Raw genomic sequence first — 12745 nt, forward strand, 5'->3', positions numbered from 1 at the left:
AAAGCTCCATATGATTGAAATGAATGAAGAAAGTAAGGAGATATTAAACAATTAAAAATGTGATTAAGGCTATCCTGTCATTAGATGTGCTTCTGATTAAAATTTAGTTTAAATCCTGATTACTTTTAGTTTTTAATCTTTACAGAACCCCATAAACATACCAAAAATAAAGGATTGATTAATATCAGGGGTACACTACTTTATCAATATTGAAGCACATTTTTTTAAAAAAATCAATGTGATACACTACTTTTTAAAAATATTTTCTACTTCTTTTTGAATACTCAGTTGAAGTTATATAGATCGTCCTTCAATTATTTTGACAATATTAAGTGTTCAATTAAAAAAGCTATAATTATAACATAAAAGCAAACGTACTAAGATTTCTTGCTTCTCTGCTGCTTAGTTCTCTGCTTCCCTATCTCTTGGTTCCCACACTTGCCATGTAATGCATTCTGTTCTCCATTATACATGTAAAGCCAGGAATTCCACAGCTGTGTCTAAGTATTGAAGATATTTATATTTTATTTATTTATTATTAAACTTCTGTGCTGCCCATTTCACCAAAATGATTCGTGAATCCAACATGAACTTCTTTGGGAATGAATTGGCACAAGCTTTATTTTGCTGATCCGAATAAAGAGACTTGGCTTCACCCTGTCTGCCAAAATGGTCCTACCATAGTCCACTGTGTGTGATTAAGTTGAGTCTAAGTATAGCAACTACGGTATATTGATAAGTACTCACCATCTTACGTTCTAATGACCAGAAAAGATCTTTCAAGATTATTCTAATTACAGTAACTCCTTGATTGCCTCCATCCACTTTGTAGGTTGTCTTCATTTTCAATTTCCCTTGTTTTTTTTTTTTTAATATGTCATCTACTTACATGCTAAGCCCAAAGTATCTGACCCTTTACTTGCTAATTATTGCTTTAAGGGAACAGTCAATCATTATTTGGTCCAGGATTAATTTATTCAGTGTTCTTGCAGTCCACCACAACTATATCCAGACATTTCTATCGTCTTTCCCTTGCTGTTTTTCAGAACTAAGATTTAATTGCCATATATTACCACCTTGTTGCTAGTTTCTTTGCTCTTTATTTTAATAGAAGTGCCCTTATCCATCGTGATCCTATCTAATTTTGACATATTTCTCCCAAGAATTCATATTTTCTTCAGTTTGCCAGCACATTGTCCATCTCAGAGAATGAAATCATCCTCTACCTTCCCTTTGCCATCAACTAAACATGTTCACATAAAAATATTGCATTTAACTCTTGCAATAATTAAGAATAATTCAAAAACCTCACTTCTCAAGTTTTAGCTTTCTTAATGATGTTTTAAATCATTTTTTTCTTCCAGCAAATGAAGTAGCACACACATACCTAAAATTAATATTTGACCTCCAGTTTTGATTCTAGCTGTTATCTCTTCCAATTTGTAATTAAACAGTATGGTGCCAGTTAAACAATATGATCCACCCTCTTTTGTATTATTCCATAATCTGAACTACTCTGTTTCTCCAAATATAGTTCTTATGGTATCACTTCATTTTTACTTCATTCATTATAAATTTTCATTAGAAAAAAATAGAGCATTCTTATAACTTTAATATATTCCATATTGTAGCATAAGATATACATTAAAAGGCCTTCCTATGTTATTTTAGGGATGCCATGGCTCAGTGGCTAAGATGCTGAGCTTGTTGATCAGAAAGGTTGGCAGTTCAATGGTTCAAATCCCTAGTTCCACGTAACGGAGTGAGCTCCCGTTACTTGTCCTAGCTTCTTCCAACCTAGCAGTTCGAAAGCACATACAAATTCAAGTAGAAAAATAGGGACCATTTAGGGTCCCTATTTAGGGACTTTTTTGGTGGGAAGGTAACAGTGTTCCGTATGCCTTTGACATTTAGTCATGCTGGCCACATGACCATGGAGACGTCTTCAGACAGCATTGGCTCTTTGGCTTTGAAACGAAGATGAGCACTGCCCCCCTAGAGTCGGGAACGACTAGCACATATGTGCGAGGGAAACCTTTACCTTTGCCATTTATTTATTGATGAAATTTACGAGCTGCATTTAATGAGTTATCAGAGATGAGTTATCAAAAAAATCAAATATTCTCAAAAATATATAAAAAGTATTCAGATTTGTATGGCTCAGAGAATTGAAAAAAGAAAAACAATTTCAAATTATGAATGAACAATAACATTTTTCAGATTTTTTAAAAAATGAAAACAAACTGCAAGAAAAATATGAAGTAGACATAAAATACAACAAATAATAGCACTGGAGAAAGAAATTTTTTACTTCTTTTCATTTGAATTGATGGTGATATAACTTTTTCATTTACAATCTAGAAGGATGATTTTCTGCGTCTGTATCAGTGATATTTTTCTTTCCATACAACTAAACCATATCTCCAATATTTTATGTTTCCTGCTGAGTACGCAGGATAAAAACCTGCCTCAAACCATTCTGCATTTGTAGAGAAATACCGTAGTAAATGTGTGAATTTATATTTTAACATTTATTGTTTAATATTATTTCTCTATACACAAATCATATGGGTATTAAGATTATGTTGAATGACATGCATCCCTTGGTATTGCTGAATATCCTGTTACACTAAAGGTATAACTGCACACATATTTTTGGATTAAGGATTATGGATTTATGCTTGTTTTGCTAAAGGCTAGTCCTGATTTCATTTCTTTGTTTTTAATTCTATTTCACTATGAAGTTTTGCACAGCAGGGTCCAGATCCTGGCTGGGAAGTTTCTGTGCTACTGTAATTCTAATAAAACGGTATCATGTTAGCTAGTAAAAAAGTGTTCTGTTTCTATGGCATATACAGGAAATTGGCAACATATTGTTCCAATGTGGGAACATATGTTTTACATAGTTCAGTAATACAGTACTTTTCATGGTCTGCTTGAATGAAAATAGGCATGCCTGTTATTCCAAGGTATATGGGACATTTAAATCGGCTGTATTTAGAAATTGCATATTGCACAGTTCTCATTCTTTCTCAGATGAAGTTTTCGGGATTGATCCAACATCATTTCCCATTTTTCTCCTTGCAAAGTATCACACAGAATCAGATCTCTTGTTTGTTGTCCTTGATCATTTAAAAAAAAACAACTCATTTTTTTTTAAAGAACACAGTTTGACAAACTCGCCATACAATGCATAAATTTCATGCAGAAAGCAGACTGGATTTTGAATAAGCAATACACAGCCCCAGCTATCTCTAATCATAGCCCCTCTAACTACACAGCCCCAGCTCTCTCTAATCCCCCCTCCCTATCCCTTGCTCCAGGGTGGCAGCATTGAAGCTCCAAGATGGCTCCGGCCAGATCAGCTTCAGGGTTCACATTTAGTTCCTGAGCACAGTTTTATACACATATTTGCCTTTTAGTGTATGGAGATAACATATACCAAAGGAAGAATGAGAGAGAGTACAATTATGACCTTCCTCATCACATCCATGAATTCTGGGATACAGTGGGAGTATAGTTTCTGCTTTGTCTTTTGTTATAGAAATGAAAGAATAAAGAGGCTCCTAGAATTCGTTAGCTAAACCTAGGCATCACTGTCATTCCATAAAGGGGTCTATATGAATAAAAAACTAAATATAGTACTTGTAAAAAGAAACTTATGCTTCTACAGCAGTGGTGGGTTCCGGATACCGTTCCAACCGGTACGGATGCATTGTAGCATCAAATGACGCTTCCGCAAGCCTCTGCGATGCTACAGCTGCTTTGCGGAGCATCGCGCAGGCGCTGGAGCCATTGCGGAAGTGCCAAAAGCTTAAAGCACAGGTAAGGAGCTTGGGCGGGGGTGGGTGGGCCCTCCGGAGCTCCGTATTGGAACGGTACCCAGTGCTCCAGGCAGGATTCAGTACGCCCGTACCGGGACATACCGCCTGCAGCCCACCGCTGTTCTACAGTATGAGCTCTCTTCATTAGTTTTAGCTGCATGGTGTAGAAACAGAGGCTAACTAACACTTTCTCAAAAGTCCTACTACTATTCCATACAGCAACTGGCAAATGTGTGTGTGTGTGGGGGGGGGGGGAGATGCATGCATCCACACAGAGATAAGATTGCTTGGGGGGGGGGAAATCTGAGAAAAAAAATTAATAGAAAAGAAACATGAAAAAACGTTCCTGCTAACGAAAATGTAATGTTAACTAAAGTAGCATGAGAAGAATGGCAGTATTCTCAAGACTAGAGACTAATTATTGGAAAGTTTGGAAAAAGTTATAAATTGGATGCAAGTAAAATCTCACAGAAGACCAAGATATGCAAGATTCTATGGCAGCCATTTCCCCAACTTCGGACCTTCTGCATGCATTAGAACTGCAAACCCCAGAATTGCCAGTTAGCATATCTTATCTCACATTGACTAGAAGCTATGAAAGAGCCGAGGTGGCGCAGTGGTTAGGGTGCAGTACTGCAGGCCACTTCAGCTGACTGTTATCTGCAGTTCAGCGGTTCTAATCTCACCGGCTCAAGGTTGACTCAGCCTTTCATCCTTCCAAGGTGGGTGAAATGAGGACCCAGATTGTGGGGGCGATATGCTGACTCTGTAAACCGCTTAGAGAGGGCTGAAAGCCCTACGAAGCGGTATATAAGTCTAACTGCTATTGCTATTGCTATGAGAGTTGTAATTCTAACGTCACCTGAAGACAGCTAAGGGAGTAAAGTTTGCCAGTCTCACTAAGGAGAGGGAGGAATGTTGTGACTTGGTCTGCTTTATAGTAGCTATATTCTCCTACCAGTAGTTCCTACTGTTTACTGTATACCTGCACACTGCACAGATCAGAAAGAGGCTGAAAAAATGTCTATAGACTCCTCATATCATAAACTGTTTCAACTCCTCCCCTCAGGATGCCACTAAAGGACATTGCGTACCAAAACAACTAGACACAGAGATAGTTTAGGTCTATGGATATTTACTCATGTAGTATAGCTGTATTACTATTATCCTTCTCATCTTTTTATACTAGCTTCTCTTATTAGTTATCAGTATTATGATTATAATATTTTGTTGTCTGTATATACAATGAGAACTTATGTACCATAGACAAATTTGTTGTGTGTCCAATCACACTTGGCCAATAATATAATACTTTGAAGGTTAATCAGTATAATAGAATGCTATTATACAGTATTATTGTACTTTACTGATTAACCTCTCTTAACTTGTCAATTTTAAGATATATCCCAATGCTATTTTTAACAAAGTGAATGAAACCTTTCCTTCCTCACAGAAGTTCATTTTTTAGTCAAAAGTTTTAAAAGAAATGTGATTTTTAAAAGAAGATTTTTATAAAATGATATGAAAAATAGGTAATTTTTAAATGATATAGTTTCTTATTTGTTCTTCTGTTCTATTCTAATAAATGTAATCCCCCCCCTTTTGTGTTCAGATTTGAGGAAGAAAATCTCCCCAGAGATTAGCTGCTTTTATAAATTGGCACTGACATTTTTCATATTCTTATTATTCAAGAAAAATAATGCATTCATTTACCTTTAAAACAAGAATACCAGATTAGAGTTCTGTAATGTGGTAGAGGAAGCAAAATTTCTTAAAGGTTATAATTGATATTAACACTGGAAATCTCCAATTTGAGAAGTCAGATTACTATTAATAGTTTTGCATGTAATTTTCATGAGTTATCCATTTATTTCTTTTCTTTTTTTTCCTGCTGATCTTTTATTTCTCATGAACCTATATGTCTCATTTTTCTCAGTAGGGAGGAATAAGGGAAAATATTTTCCTAGAGTAGTTTTAAATACTTTTAATAGGTTTTGGCAGATGAAAAGAACTATAATGGTGTTATTGTGGTTGTATAAGAAAACCAAACAATTGTATACAGTAGATGAACAGAACTACAATTCCTATACCCTGCTTCCCCGAAAATAATACCCCAGGGGGGCATTCGCCCAGGTACGCCTGGTGCGCCAGTTGCGACCCTACCTGAACCGGGAGGCCCTCACAACAGTCACTCGGGCCCTCGTGATTTCTAGGCTGGAATACTGCAATGTGCTCTACATGGGGCTGCCCTTGAAGAGCATCCGGCGACTTCAGCTAGTACAGCTAGTACAGAACGCAGCCGCGCGAGTGATTGCGGGTGCACCCCGATTCACCCGCATTACACCTATCCTCCGCGAGCTGCGCTGGCTACCTGTTGATCTCCGGATGCGCTTCAAGGTGCTATTGACCACCCATAAAGCCCTACATGGCAGTGGATCTGGATACTTGAGAGACCGCCTTCTGCCAATTACCTCCCTACGGCCTATAAGATCTCATAGGTTAGGCCTCCTCCGCATCCCATCGGCCAGCCAATGTCGGCTGGCAACCACAAGGAGGAGGGCCTTCTCAGTAGCGGCCCCGACCCTTTGGAACGAGCTCCCCGTAGAGATTCGTACCCTCTCCACCGTCCAGGCCTTCCGCACAGCCTTGAAGAACTGGCTCGCCCGTCAGGCCTGGGGATAAGGACCACTACCCCGCCCGAATGTTGTATGCATGTTGCGTATTATTTTATTATGTGTTGTTGTCGTAGTATTGTATTGTATTGTATTCCCCTCTCCCTGGTTTCTGTGAGCCGCCCTGAGTCCCCCCAGGGAAAAGGGCGGCCTACAAATAAAATCAATTCCAATTCCAATTCCAATAAGACCTCCCTGGATAAAAAGTCCAGTTGGGCTTTTGAGCACATGTGCTAAAATAAGCCTTCCCTCAAAAATAAGCCTTTCTCTAAAATACTTAACCGCATGTGCAGCCGGTCTCAGCCATTTTCTGTGGGGCAAGGGGGGAACATGTCCCACGTGCCCCACATGCACCTGCCATCCATGCAGAACAGTCCCTCGGAGACTGCTCCTACAAACCCTAGCTACTGCGCCCCTTCTCTTAGTGGCGGCTGCAAAAAGAGTAGCAGGCTCAGTGACGCTAAGGCTGGCAAGAATGTGGCAGAAACAGAGACCCTCTCCGGATCAGCTCATCCACAGTCCGCAGTTAAGGGGCCTCCTGCACTTCAAAAATAATAACACTTCCCCCAAAATAAGGCCAATTACTTATTTTGGGGGTCAAAAGAAAATAAGACCCTGTCTTATTTTCGTGGAAACACGTTACATTCAAAGTTTCAGAAATCCAAGCTGTATAAAAGTTCCTCTTTTTTCCTAATACACTTATTTTATTCCATTTTATTTTAGTCCTATGGAATAAATGAATAAATGCAACTTACTTGTTTTTTCATTAAAATGCACAGGGTAAACAAAAACATAGGAAATAGTAAATCAGAAGAAATCCAAAAAGACATTGAAGTAATTCTTGAACAGGCATTTTTGAGATTCACTTGTTAAAAGGTTATTGACAAGTACATTAATTGACATATAGGTATAGAGCTAAATAATTTAATACAATTCTTGAGGACATTGATTCTCTGTCAATAGAACCATAACTATTACTGATATTTTTGTGGAAATATTCATGTGTTTAAATGGGATGAAACAAGAAGGAAGGAGAAAGGGAAAGCACAGGAAAGAAAAACAATGAAAGGCAGATAGGAAGTCCATTACGTTCAGGTGTTCCTCGTCTTACAACCACAACAGACCCCAAAATTTATGTTGCTAAGTGAGACAGTCGTTAAGTGAGTTTTGTCCCATTTTACAACTTTTCTTGCCACAAGTGAATCATTGCAGTTGTTAAGTTAGTCACATGGTTATTAAGTGAATCTGACTTCCCCATTGACTTTGCTTGTCGATGTTGCAAAATGTATGAAAAGTGGGTATCACAGTGTAAATTAAATTATTTGACAAGTAACTCAAAGTGCTAAATACATCCAACAAGCCTTCCTGCTCCTATTTTCCCCACACAATCCTGTGAAATGAATTGGCCTATTAGTAACTGGAAAGGAGACCACTAGGAAATGGTCTCTGTGCTAGATTGGGGAATTAAATACAGATAGATGATAGATAGATAGATAGATAGATAGATGGATGGATGGATGGATGGATGGATGGATGGATGGATGGATGGATGGATGGATGGATGATGGATGGATGGATGCACACTGAAAGAGAGCAATGAGAAACAATTATCTTAGAAACAACAGGGAAGATTTCAAATAACAATGATGTGCTGTTGACTTAGACAAGTTTTATCTTCACTCAATTCTGAAAAGCCTGAAAGGCCTGCAAGCCACCAGATATGGAAATAATTCATTTCTCTTCATTTTGGTCACCATAGATGAACTTATTCTAATATTTTCTCCTCTATTTTTCTCTCTTATCAGGAGAGTCCATAATTGTTATAAATGCCGTCAGTGCAGTTTTACAGCGCTTGACACACAATCCTTACTGGAACACTTCAACACTGTGCACTGTCAAGAAATGGACATCACCACAGCCAATGGGGAAGATAGCCATGGGATGATGGCTGCTCTCAAGGAAGAATCCAAAATTGACCTGAAGGTTTATAACCTGCTCAGTTCAGATCCAAAAATGGGGGATCCCATCTTGGAGAGTGTAGTGAAGAAGGAAAAGATGGAGGAAAAAGAAGGATCAAAGGAGAAAGGTTGGCCTGATGGGTCTAGCGATGATCTTCGTGGTACAACTTGGAGAGGAGTGGACATTTTGAGAGGAAGCCCATCCTATACCCAAACAAGCTTGGGCCTTCTGACCACGGTGTCGGTTGTTCAAGAGCAGCCAAAGGCTTTGAGGGATAGTCCAAATGTAGAAGCTGCTCATCTTGCAAGGCCTGTTTATAGCTTGCCTGTTGAGACCAAGGGATTCCTGCAGGGCATGCCCCAAGGAAGCGGAGAAAAATCTGGACCACTTTCTCAGCCGTATCCTGGATCTGCTGATAACAAGTCAAAGGATGAATCTCAATCCCTTTTACGGGTAGGAAATTCTGTTTTTTGTTTGTAGTCTTCCGGGAAATAAATTAATTCCTTCCTTCCTTCCTTCCTTCCTTCCTTCCTTCCTTCCTTCCTTCCTTCCTTCCTTCCTTCCTTGTTAAATGTACATATCTGATGTTTGCTTTTCAAAATATCCCACATACCTAAGGAGACAGTCCTGTAAAGTTGTTCATACTGGTTGTGGTTGTGATTTTTGTTTGTCTTTAAATTTGTACTAAGTCAGGAATTCCTGATGATTTTGCAAGATAAGGTTACATTTGAAATGAGAAAATCCAGAACCCCAGAAGGCTGAGCATTTGTACAGAAAAGCATCTCTTCACCTTCTGCATTTTAGCAGTTTAGTTAAGCAAGCCATCGTTGGATCAAATAGCTGAAACTATGAAAACAGAATCATAATAATGAAAACTAAGACTGGAATTAAAGAAATAAAGCACAGTGTGATTAAATATAACATTTGATGCTTGTCTGGTTCTGTTGAACATTGAAAAAGCTATGGAGGCAAAAAAAATGATATTTTATTTTATTGCTGCTTGTTTTTTTTATCATAGCCTTACCAAAATTTACAAGCACTTTTTTAAGGTGTAATCAACTGTGGACTCTTATTCATTTTGCTGCCTCCTTAACAACATGCCCATTGTTGTTGAGAAAATGGTCTTATGAAATAGCTATAAACTTCAGATGAATGGGTGCAGAATGTATAATGTAACACCTATAGGATAACCTCAATTGGTTGTATTTTTTTCTAAGTACAGTTGTACTGATAAGTAGACAACCAATCTGTTGTAGTGATTAAGGCACCAGTCTAAAAACCAGGAGACCGGAAGTTCTAGTGCTGCCTTAGTTACAAAGTCAGCTAGTTAACTTTGGGCCAGTCACTCACTCTCAGTCCCAAAAAGAAGGCAAGGGCAAACCAGACTTTTCAAGGCAGTTGTCAGGTTATAAAACCGACTCGAAGCAAACATACAGCATGACTAAGTAAATGGCAGAACACTTTTTTTCTGCTTTTGAGAAAGCGAAGCAGGGCTTAATGGGGCTATCAAAACTGTAATGCAGATTAGAAAGTGGAAAATGAAAAAACAAAAGACAGAAGAAAGTAAGATGAAAAGTCTTGACTGTTGCCAAGAAAACTTCATAGATACCTTAGTTATCAAGAGCCAGTGAATTTTTATTCAAAGGAAGTCACTACCTTTGATTTAAGAAAATGATAAGTAAGACACAGTATCCTCTAGATCAGTGGTCTCCAACCTTGGCAACTTTAAGACTTGTGGACTTCAACTCTCAAAGCTGGCTGAGGAACTCTGGGAGTTGAAGTCCACAGGTCTTAAAGTTGCCAAGGTTGGAGACCACTGCTCTAGATCACTTTTTCCCCAAACTGGAAACTTCAAGATATATGGACTTCAACTCCCAGGATTACCTAGCTGTCATGGTTATTTCTAAAAATGTGAAGTCGACATTCTGAAAATAACTTGGAAAAATGCCACAGTAGAGTGAGCACCAAGTGCACACCAAAATAAATTTTCTTAATTGAAGGAGAAATAAGATGCATTATGAATGTGTTTAGGCAGCTTGTGCATCTTTGTTGTAGACTCCATTTGTTGCAAGCTTTTGTTATTTCTTCTAAGTTTTTTTTTCCTGTTTGCTTGTTGAGTCTAATCATATAGTGCATTCAATAATGCATTATCCAAGCATATTTCAAATGTAAACTTTTTTTGAAACTGTATATACTCCCCTTTAATGCTGCTTTTGCCACTAAACTACATGTTATTTTTAAAAGAACAATACTGAAAGAAAAGGAAATGATTGTTTGTGTTTATGTATATTTAGGTGTGTTTATAATAGGCAATTGCAAGTAAATTTTATACTGCTTGAAAAACTAATGCCTACCTAAGTAAGATTTTCGAAAGACAATTGGCCTCCAGAGCAGGAATTTTTACAATCTAATAGTTGAACAACCTAATTTGCTCTACAAATTAGAATTTTCTTTTTTTTGAAAGGGGGGGGGGGCAGGGATGGGGAAGGTCTTTTAAAACTGGGCATTTCCTGCCTGGGTCTCTTCCAGCTCTGTAGAAACAAAGAATTAAATGGTCATGCTAGCTCTGTTCATAACTTATTTTTAACCCTTTTTCAGGATTTTTTTGTTCAATATAGAAGGAAATGCTCTTTTCTATCGACAAAATAGAAAAAAATGGTAGAAAATTTAAATATTATAGGTTTAACCCGTTTTTCCTGATAGCACCTGCGTCCATTGACTGCTTTGAAGAATTTTTATAAAGTAAACAGACAAATGAAAACATCCTTGCAATAAACTTATCTATTGACAGAAAATATCACCAGAATGAAAGATTGGTTCATGATGATTTCAACAAGATTGCTTACATAAATATGTGGATCCATTGAGTACAGGAAGTACAATATCCAACTTGGGATGTATTGTTTTATTTATTTAGTTTTCTTTCAATAGCAGCTGAATGGAGATTAGGTTATTCTCTATGTGGTTTTTCAGCTACCCTTGTCAGTGTGTATGTAAAAATAAACTATGGACTTTATATGTATTTTATTTCCCCCTCATGACCACCCAAATTTGTTTTACTGTGAAAGGAAAGTTCATAAGCATTACTAAAATATCTCAAGACAAATCCAATTTGGGAATATCTAAGAATGAGTTTCAAATGGTTGAAGTGAAAAAAGCTTTAGTTATGGGGAGCTTGAGTACTGAATATATGCCGAATCTCTTTAAAGCCCTATTTTTGGACTTTGCCTCAAGTATAAGAATGCAGAATATCTTTAATGCCCTATTTTTGGAGCCTGCCTGAAATATACAGAATATTCATATCACAGAATTCAAGTTAGGCATGTATCAATTTGGTTCATTCATACCAAATGTGGAAAAAGAATTTAAGGCTTTGGAAATGTTAGTTGTGAATAGCAGCTAATAAGACCTTTTCCCCCCCTCCAGGGTTAAAGTAAAGGTCTATTGTTAGCATTATTAGTTTTCCTAGGAAAAGCTCCACCATTCCTAATAAATTCTGCTATGCTACTGTTCAGGATCTTACTAGTATCAATTCTTTATTATTGCCAACACCTGGAATTTTGCATTTCAGATTAAATTTAATTTTCAAATTCTAACTAGAATTTGTGGAGTTTTAAAAACAGTATAACAAAAAAATTGCCAATTTAAAGTGCTAGTAACCATACTAAAATAACTCAGAATTATCTGGGTACTTTACCAAAAGGAATTATAAAATTGGGTAGGATTGAAATCTCACCTGCAATTTGCTAAGATAACATTTCTGTAATGATAAATAAAAACAAAAAAATAACAATTATTAGCAAGAAGTTACTAACATAAACATATATTTTAATCTAAAATCAGTTTTTGAAATTTTGATATATTTATTTTGTGCATTGAAAGATACACATAGCCTTGGGTTCACAGATACATAGCTTTAAATTGGGTTTGTATAAATATGTTTTATTGAATAAACATTGGCTTCATTTATAACATACTAAAAAACAAAAACAAAATCAACAATAAAACATGTTATTATTGGTATCTATTAGGACACAATCTTTAGGTTTGCATTAATTTACTTTTTAAAATTGTGATTAAATCTTAAAAGTAGAATATATTTTCTTCCTAAATTTATACCTTCTGCAGAATGGCCAAAGGGGAAAAGAACAGATCTTATTACCTTGTAAGTAGAAAGATAGAAGGAGTTGAAAATATTTCTTAATCGTGATTTATTTGATTCGATGATTAATCTGAAGCATAATTAATGAAAACCACAATTTTGTATGCCTCAAACTATTCCAAATATCT

At 36.9% G+C, this 12745-nt stretch overlaps 1 protein-coding gene across 5 annotated transcripts in view; it reads left to right on the forward strand.

Moving 5' to 3' along the window:
- TRPS1 (transcriptional repressor GATA binding 1) overlaps positions 1-12745 on the forward strand; it is a 271881-nt gene that overhangs the window by 98284 nt on the left and 160852 nt on the right. For all 5 annotated transcript variants that reach the window (XM_014054418.2, XM_014054412.2, XM_014054436.2 and 2 more), the window contains one exon: positions 8302-8908. In XM_014054418.2, the coding sequence (XP_013909893.2) occupies positions 8302-8908 (607 nt within the window). The remainder of the gene's footprint in view (positions 1-8301; positions 8909-12745) is intronic.

Source organism: Thamnophis sirtalis, unplaced genomic scaffold, assembly GCF_051295495.1.
Source record: "Thamnophis sirtalis isolate CommonGarterSnake01/CBP01778 unplaced genomic scaffold, rThaSir2_p1.2 scaffold_2, whole genome shotgun sequence".
Classification (NCBI taxonomy): Eukaryota; Metazoa; Chordata; class Lepidosauria; order Squamata; family Natricidae; genus Thamnophis; species Thamnophis sirtalis.